The sequence below is a fragment of the Candoia aspera genome, chromosome 10, assembly GCF_035149785.1.
Source record: "Candoia aspera isolate rCanAsp1 chromosome 10, rCanAsp1.hap2, whole genome shotgun sequence".
NCBI classification, from domain to species: domain Eukaryota; kingdom Metazoa; phylum Chordata; class Lepidosauria; order Squamata; family Boidae; genus Candoia; species Candoia aspera.
This window is the reverse complement of record NC_086162.1, coordinates 7825556-7834965: the sequence shown is the minus strand read 5'-3', so window position 1 is coordinate 7834965 and position 9410 is coordinate 7825556. Positions and strand designations below refer to the sequence as shown.

The 9410-nt window shown below is 46.3% G+C and overlaps 1 protein-coding gene across 1 annotated transcript; it reads left to right on the top strand.

Moving 5' to 3' along the window:
- The first annotated feature begins 2530 nt into the window (after positions 1 to 2530).
- TMEM35B (transmembrane protein 35B) lies at positions 2531 to 8876 on the top strand. The gene is made up of 3 exons (XM_063311636.1): positions 2531 to 2673; positions 5142 to 5322; positions 7047 to 8876. The coding sequence occupies exons 1-3, from the start codon at positions 2566 to 2568 to the stop codon at positions 7175 to 7177; spliced, it is 420 nt and encodes a 139-aa protein (XP_063167706.1). The 5' UTR covers positions 2531 to 2565; the 3' UTR covers positions 7178 to 8876.
- Positions 8877 to 9410: the final 534 nt, after the last annotated feature.

Genomic DNA, 9410 nt, shown 5'->3' with positions numbered 1-9410 from the left:
CTGGAGAGAGGATTAGACAATGAAAGAGAAGAGATTCACATAAAAACCTTGGCCCCTTTGTAACCCAAGTGCAGTGAAATTCTCTTCTCCTTTGAGAGAAATTTAAAAAGCTGCTACTCTTTCACCAAATTGAGAACTGGAAGAAAAAAAAAGGCGAATTCCAAAACATTTGCTCCTCTGCATGTTTCCAAAATTATTTAAATGAAATCTAGTTTGTGCATGTCAAAAGGTGAGAAGGTAAGGTCATGGGTTGGAAACCAGCTCTGAATTCTTAAAGTAGGGCAAGACAATCGACTAATTTAAAAAAATGTTAATTTTTTCAGGTACTTCTACTTGCTTTAATCAACAGGCCTGGTGCTTTAGAATGCTTGTTAGTTGACTTGTGCAGTGCAATGCGGTTTTAATAAAAACTAAGAATTTAAAATGTTCTAATTCATTGAGCAAGTTCTCTTTGATTCTGCAATATTAAGTCCATCCAATAATTATAACTTTGGCTCTTTTTTTACTTGTCTCTGAACCTCACCTTTGTGTGTGTGTGTGTGTGCACACATACATGTGTGAAGTGGAACAGAAAACTAAGCCTAGACCTGACTTCTGCCTTGCACTTAGGCTCTTGGGCAAATTACATGTTTCTCAGCTACAGTTTAAAAAAAACAGGTTATAAAAAACAGGTTATGGCTTTCCAGCCCTACCAATAACAGGCCATTTTGTGAAAACACTTATGAATGCACTTTACCTTTTACACGGGCAAAGCCTGGCAAAATGGGTCACGAAGAATTGGGTTTGGAAGCCAACAGGTGACAAAGAAACGCGCTTCCTTTTCTTTGTAACTTCCGATGGAGCGGCTGTTCTAATTTTTCCTCCCTTCCCTTTTTGTTAGCATCTTCCAACAACTTCACTCCGTTCTTGTTTCACAGCATTCTCTACCGTTCCAGGCTACGTATATTGCCCTTTCTTGGGGATCCATTCTTCTTCACCTCTCCTACATGGATCTGTTGGTTTTCTGACGTACCCAAAGAGCTTTATCTGTTTATTTCTTTACATCCAATGCTCAACTCCAGACCCCTCTGGGTGCTTTATGGAATTAAAAAGGCAGAAGAGAGACAGATGACCTGCCAGAAAGACCATATGCAATGCCAAAATCACCCCAAACTGAATTTTAGGGGGTCTTCCCCTCCACCCACTTTGGCTGTCTCCCATCCAGTCTCCCTGGAACTATTTGCAATGTGGAGTCCTCGGTGTTCGCTGAGCTTGGTTGTTTCCTTGCAGACGTTTTGTTACCCGACTAGGTAACATCAGTGCTAGAAGGGAGTGGGGTGTGTTCTCTGTTTATATACAGTAGCTTGCCCTGCCCCTGTTTGTTTTTATTTTATTTGATTTTTATAGCCGCCCATCTCAGCGAGTGACTCTGGGCGGCTTACAACAATAAAACTATAAAACAATTAAAATTAAAACAGTTAAAATATAAAAAATACAAAATAAATATACATGGCTGCCAAGTGAGCAATGTATGAATGTCAATAATGTTGGTGGTGTGAGGTTTTCTCGGTGGGAAAAAGGAGCCAAACCAAGGAGAAACAGCCAGACCAAGGAGGAAACCACATCCCCACCAACACAGACAGGGCAAGCTACTGTATATAAACAGAGCAAACCAGCATTGAAGATGTTACCTAGTCAGGTAATGAAACGTCTGCAAGCAAACAACCAAGCCCAGAGAGCACCAAGGACTCCACAGCTCAACCCTGAGCTATGTACAGTCTCTTCTACTGGTACTTGCAATGTATGCTTAGGGTCTCTCTTTCTAGGAACACTAGTCTAGACCGTCTTTTCCCATTAGCTTTTCCAGCCTCGGATCCTCTTTATACCTGGCAGATTTATTCCTCCACCACCACCATCCCCACACCATCAGACTTGCCCCAACCCCGCTGCCCTTTGGCAAGGCATTAAAAACTCGGCTTTGCAGTCAAGCCTGGGGCCCTGACAGCGTGGGTGCGCCTGCTTCTTGGTGATACCGACGGCGAGGCGTTGTGATCATTTTAAAGGCGTTCGATAAATAAATGAGGCATCGGGGGGCCATCCAGGAGAACAATTCAAAGAACAGCCGAGCCGACCACGAAGAAGCTCCGTCGGAACAGCTCTTCACGCACGGATTTCCCCTTGCCCAGGACGGCCGGTGCAGAAACAGGAAAGAGGCGCAGTTCCGCCCATGGGCGCGCGATCTGTGAAGGCGCAGGAGCCCGCGAGTCTCCTGCAGCTCTCTGCACAAGCCCCGGAGCCCTGTCGCGCCTTCTGCTGTTCCGTATCTCCCACTGGCCGCCCAGGGCCCAGCCCCCCGAGTTGCACCCTCTGGCTGGAGCGGCGAAGCCCACCACGGCTCGGGCCGAGCGTCCTGCGCGCGGAAGGCGGCCTATCTGGCCGGCTGCATCAGGGGCGGGCGGGCAGCGTTCCTCGCTTCGTCCGGGGCGGCCGTCCCGGCTCCGCTCCCCGCCTCCGGCTCCACCTCCTCCGGCCCCGCGGCTCCCCGCCAGCAGCCGGGAAGGGCGGGAAGGAACGGCGAAGGCGACCATGGCGCTGCTCTTCTCCGCCCTCCGCGTGCTGCTGGGCCTTTTCTTCGCCGTCTGCGGGGCCGTCAAGCTCACCGACCGGATTGCGGGCGACGCCCACCGGCAGCTGGTGAGCCGGGCGCCTCCAAGGCTGGGGGTGTGTGTGTGAGAGAGTGAGAGTGCGAGGGCGGGCGGGCGGAGTGAGCCCGCCAGACTCCGTCCCGCCGCGCGGGCCCCCGGCTGGCGACACAGCCCCGCTGCAGCCGTGGGGGCGGCCGCGCTTTCTGACCCGCTTCGCGACCCCCCGATCCGGTCGGCCAGCCCGACCCCTCGCCGCAGCGCCCTTACCTGCGGGTCGGTCCCGGTAACCCAGCAGGGGGCAGAGCGACGGGCTCCCCTCCGAGCGGCGCGCTTGCGAAGGCGGAGGCGCGGAGCTTCCCTTGCGCGGCAGCGCGCAAAGGGGCTCGACTGCTCTCTTCGGCGGGAGCTTCCTTCCGCTAGAAGGGAATCTCCGTAGCTCGGGGTTGCTGTGGAGTCCTTGGTGCTCTCCGAGCTTGTTAGTGGCTTGCAGACGTTTCATGGCCCGACTAGGTAGCATCATCAGGGCTAGCCCAGGGAGCCCGAAGCTTCCCTTTCGATCCAGGCCTGTTTTCCTTGCCACCGCCCTGAGATTTCTTTGGCACAACTTTCTCGGCCAACTAAAGGTTGGGTATCTTTTTTCCCCCTCGGGGCTCCTCCTTAAACACACACACACACCTTGTTTTCCTGAGTTGATCTCGCTTCTCCTTTCAGCTGGATCTCTAAAATGGGATTTGGGTTTTAGAAACAAAGGGTGTAGCAGCGGAGCTGAATTGGAGGTGGGGACGTTTTAAAGCTGGTTATGACCGTGATTAATGGGTAATGGGTCCTCTAGGTTACTGAAGCCTCTTTCCCCCCACCCCGCCTTCGGCTTGCTTGCAAAATTAGTCGGAGAGCCTTGGACCCCAGGGGACTGCCCTCTGTGTAAACGGCCTGAGTTTGCACTCCATATTAAATCTGGGGCTTTCTCTGGCCTTTGGCCAGCCTTCCATATGTAGAAACATTTTGGCACCTGAGGCTGTTTGAATTTTTTTAGTGGGTTGGGGTGGGAGAGAGCCTGCTGCAAGGGGTTTTGGAAGGGAGGGCTGTCTGTTTTTCCTTGGCTGGACTGGTGGGGATTACTTTGTAAACTTAAAAAAAAATTTTAAGAGAAAAGCAGGATGGGAGGGAGAGAGAATCCCTCCTTGAATTAAGATGAACTGTAAGATTTTAAACACACTTGCAGATCTGTTGGGATTGTTGACCATTAAGAAATAATTAAGACTTTATCAGAATGCAAAATAGGTGGTGGAATAGATACAGATGAAGGAATATACTTTGAAAGCCTTCTATCCTCCAGATCAGTGTTTCTCAACCTCGGCAACTTTAAGATGTGTGGACTGCAACTCCCAGAATTCCCCAGTCAGCCCTGCTGGCTGGGGAATTCTGGGAGTTGAAGTCCACTGGATACTGGAGTTCAACTCAGAATTCCTGGTCCTATATCTGGATGGCTCCAGGTTAGAGAAGGGTGATCTAAAGGGCACTGTGCAGAATCTAGTGTTAAAGTCTAATTTATAATATGCTTGCTTAATAACTTCCCACTGAAGTTAATAGAACCAATCTGCTTTGCGGGCCTTGAGTTACCTACTATAATAAAAAAAACAGCGATATAATGCTTAATCACAGATTGTCCCCAGGCACAGTAATTGACAGCTCTCTTATCTTACTTGCACTGATGCTGAATGCAATATCTGTAGTTCATAAAATATTACTTAGAGAATGTATCTTTTCCTTAAAAAAATATTAGAACAATTTTACAAAAACACCGACCCAGTACAGAGGAGAAAATGAGCAGCTGAGTAATAGACTGTTTATATTATTTTAAAACTTTATGTAATAAAAGCCATAATGCACATATAAACAATAACCACGTTAAAGGCAGCAGGTAAAAAATAGTTGTTAAGTCAGCCGGTAAAAAGGTAGATCTCTTTTCTGGACTATGATCCTGTATAGCCTTGTGCAGTGCACTTACTTACCCCCCAATCTATTGGGTAAATTCAAAAAATGGGTTAAGGGATTAACCTGAGTAAGCCTGTTGCATGAAAGCAACCATTAAGTCTTGCTAGAGAATTGGAGTGGGGGAAATTGAAGGAAACAAGAAGCATTTTGGATTTAGTTCACAAAATACACAGGGATCAGTTTCTGTACTCCTGTTTCAGCTTAGAGATGAGAAGACAGAAAAATCCTAAACAAACAAAATGCTTGGAGAAATTCAAGAAAAAAAGGAAGAAATCTCATCTTTTCTGGACCTCCTTTAGGGGCCTTGCCGTGCTAAGGGACAAGCTATTCTTCGCTTGCATATCACAGCAATGCCCGCATGTTTCCTATGTGGCACCTTCCCTCGCTTGGCCACCCATATTTTCTGCCATCCTGGATTGTGTGTGTCTTTGCTGGCTGCTGTAAACAAAGTTGGATAACCCTCTTCCACTCCTTGATCCTCCGTGGCTGTTCAGTTAACATTCCTTTTCCTTCCTGTCCCAGAAAACCCAGTTTGTACAGTTTGCAGATGTCTTCCCTTTGAAGGAATTTGGCTACAAGCTGGAACCAGGGCTGTACATGGAAGCAGTGGGCTGGATCGAACTAACAGCAGGTTGCCTTTTAGCCTTCGGACCTCAACTGCTGCAAGAAATCAGCAATTTTGTGCTCACCGTTATCATGATAGGTAAGGATAGTCCTGTTGACAGATTTCTGACCTGGATCTGCTCCTGAACCATTTTTAATCTTGGCTCGGCTCATGCTGGGCTGGGGCAAGTGAGGGTGGATCCTTGCAGAAGAGCACTGGATTCCTGCCACTTGAAGAGCCTTGTAGAAAAGAAAGAGCTTAACATTTATCAACCTCCTGTTGACCCCCAGACATTTACTGGCCCCCTTTTGACCCCCAGCCATTTATCAACCCCTATGATAGTCCCATCGAGTTTGGTGATCTCAGTTGCCTCAAATGTTTTTGCTTTCTTCAACAGATTTAATCTCACTTTGGGGAATTGGCAAACTGAGGTTATCAATTCTGCCTCTGTTAAAACAGCTTTTGGATCTATGTTAGTTCCCCAGTGGCCTCAGCATGAAATGGTCCTGAGAAGCAGGAAACGCAGCCAGCTAGTGGCTGAGCAGATGTTGGTTGGCAGCTGGAGGGAAGTAGATCATAATGTGCCAGCAGGCTGGTGCTGCTGATAATGATAATTTGATGATAAATGGACACGTCAAGGACCATTGGGATGCGCTGTGGCTCTCTCCAACCTGGACCCTTCCTGATGAGTTGAAACTCCAACTCCCACAGCTCCTAGCTAGCAGGGCCACTGGAAGGGTGGTTCCAGCACGACTGGAGGAGGGCACGTTGAGCAAGCCTGGGGAAGGATAGTTTGTCAAGGAGTTGATGGTCTGATGTGCTTTGCAGAGTTGCATAGAAAGAAAAAGTTGAAGAGCGCTTCTTCAGCAGAGGGGAAAGGCCATGCGAGTCAGCCTGCAGAGCAGTGTTTTTCAGACTTGGCAACTTTGAGATGTGTGGAGTCGTGTGCTGGTTGGGGGATTCTGGGAGTGGAAGTCCGCACTTCTTAAAGTTGCCAAGTTTGTAAAACACTGCTGTACAGGAAGATAAAAACTGAATGTATGGTCACAAGTAAGTGTGACATGTTGTCCTGAGCAGTTTGCTCCCCCTCATCTTGAGATACCTGCTTGACAACCAACTAGAGGACTTCTCTGTCCGGTGAAGCATGTATTCACCTGATCCTCCCATCATGTTGCTTAACTGGCTTTAATCCAGGGTTCCCCAAAGTGGTTAATATCAACCCCCAAGGGTTGATGGGACTATCCAAGGGGTCGATAAATAGCTGGGTCAAAAAGGGGTCGGTAAATGGCTGGGGATCATTATGATGAAAGGTTGATTGGGGTCAATCAATCTTTTGGGGTCTCAGTAGAGCTCCACGCCAGTCCCCAGTCCTGAAGGTGAGCTGGCTAGTGGAGAGACAGTGTGACCCTGGGTTGGATGGCCAGCCACCAGCGAGAGTGGCCTTGAGCTGCCTTTCATTATTATTCGTAGTACTGTTAAAGTGATGTTTATTAAATTATTTTCATAAAAGAAATGTTTTGAGGGTTGATGAACAATCTGAAACTTCAAGGGGTCAATGAGCTGAAGAGTTGGGGGACCCCTGCTTTAATCGGTCTGGATCTCTGCCATGTTCCCGGTTTCTGTAGATAAAGCTGTGTCTTGGCTGGCAGTTGTTTGTTTTCCCAGTGTTTTGCAACTTGGCTGATAGCCTATTTAATCACAAAAACAGAATAAACATGTGAAGAGAATGGAAACCAGTGCATCTTGGGATAGCAGTTGGGGGCCTTTGATTGCGGTTTGGTTTTGTAATTCTGACCCTCCTTTCTGTGTGTGTTTTACTGCAGGTGCCATCTACACCCTCTTGGTTTTGAAAGTGCCTTTTGCCTTGTGCTTACCACCCACTGTCTCCTTGGGCCTCTTGCTCCTTCTCAACATCCGGGGAAGAGGGAAGTGTGTGAGGTTGAAGTCTGAGTGAGGCAAGGAGAAGGAGATCTGGAGAGATGGGAAGGATCCAAAATGCAGCTTTGGAGGACAGTTACCTTGTGTTCCCCTTTCCCATTCCCCTACTAACCCAGATAATGTGTAATCCAGAAGAGGGGTTGCATCCTCGAGGTCTGGCAACTTGGTAGTGACCCATCTTGGGTCCTAAATTGGCTGCCCCATTTGCTAGCTTTCTACCCCTCTTTAGACCTGACTGGAGATCTTGTCTTCTCTGCAAAACCAGTTGCTCTCTCTTCAATCAGTGGATCCTTCTTGTGTTAAGGCAAGGAGACAACATGGGTCAGATGAAAATAGAAAGTTTCATGTGGCCCAGAATGAGGGTTGTATGGTTTTATGGTTGGGCTGGGCACCAAAGAATATTACTGAGGATAAAAGAATCCCAGGAATTCTGCAGAATGGTAATCTAAGGGCTCAGATAGGTCTTGCATCAGTTACATAATATGCTGCTTGATTTCTGGATTTTATTTACCCTGCCGTCAACATATGTTGGTCTGACCTAGATTGGGACTTATTTTTGTGGGTAGGGGAAGCCTACTTTATTCACTATCCCTCACCCCTTTCCATTTACCCACTTTTTTAAAAAATGCCATTGGCACTAACAGAAGGTGCTTTTTACCTTCCCAGTTCTGTTGGTAGGGCATGAATTTGGCGAAATAAAGGTAGAGAGGATGAATAGATTTCTTCAGTGTAAATGCCACGATCTTGAGCCATTGCCATGTCTAATAAACAGCCTGGGAGTGAAACAGGATAGTTGAGTTACGAAATCAATGGATTCTGTGCAATCCAATACGATAATTTGCAAAATTCAGCAGATTCAAATTTTATGTCCATATTAGAGGACTGAAGGATTGTTGGGGGCTTTTGACTTGCTTTAAAAGAAAAAAATCCTTGTTAAAACAAGTGGAGTGGTGCAGTGCTTTGGATTCAAAGGTGAAAAGATGCTCCAGAGTGTGCAGGCACTCACAGAGTCCTTGTCTGCAACTTCTTAAAGCAGATGTGTCTTCACATGGATTCAGATGGGATCTCATAGGTTTTAATGGTGTGATGTGATCATGGCCAATGGTTTTCCCAAAAGAAACTTAAGTTTTTTAAAGGAGTGTTTTGGGTGTGTGTATGTGGGGCACTTGCCTGTGAGCCCCTTATTGCTGACACTCTGCTTTAAGGAAAGTTGAGTCAGGACACCTTTGCTCCCCTCATGTGCTTTGACACTCATGAAGAACTTGGTGGGACTTCATCTTGAGAGAGAAAGCTCCGTCTTGCTAGAAAAGAGATATGATAAAAAAGGGAGTGTTTTATTTTTATGCAACTCAGGAATGGCTAACTAGTCAAGACTGACATTTATTCACTTGACTTAATTTGGACTTCTGCAACTAGTATATACAAACCTGAAGACAACTTAGCTTTGGGTTTTGCACATCTTCAGATTTTGCAATGCTAGTCCCCAACCAAAGGATGCATACAAAAATATGCCTGGCAGGGAGAATTGCATAGAAAATGAGAATGATAGGAACACTGCGGGCCAAATATGTACCTTGTGGGAAATTGCATAGAAAAGGCATGCATTAGGGGAAAATACTTGGAAAACATTAATCTGTTAGGAAGAACTGAGCAGAACAATGTACATCAATTTCTGTGCCTATGAAAATGATTCAATTATTTTGTGCACACTTCTTGTAGAATCCAAATGATGCCAAAAATAGAATTGGTGCTTTAAAAATGTCAGAAATGTTTCTGATCATTGCTCTCAAGTATTACTATACCCATAGACATTTGCTTATTGTTTCATTCACCCTGATTATTTTGCCAGCCAAAAGGTCACATTTAACCAAACCTTTTAAAATGAGTATTGCTGCATACTGTATTTTTTGATGCTGGATTTACCGTTTGGCTCATATATTTCTTAGTTTTTTTGGTGCTTGTTTTGACCTCTTAATGATTTATGTGGATTGTTTCAACACCTGCTTAACCTGTTGGCGCATTTTGATCCTGTTTTCCATTATCACTGTTTTTTATGGACTAATGTTGGAGAAAAATCATGGTAGACTCTTTAAAAATAAAACACGTGTCCCTGAAAACTTACAAAATTTGTGGTGGACTCTTGTCTAATCTCTCACCCAGGTGAGGCACAACTGGGCTCTATCTCCGGAAGCAGTGGGTGTGGCCATTAAACTGTAAGTTTTAGGGTGAAAGGAGGGAGGAATGAATAC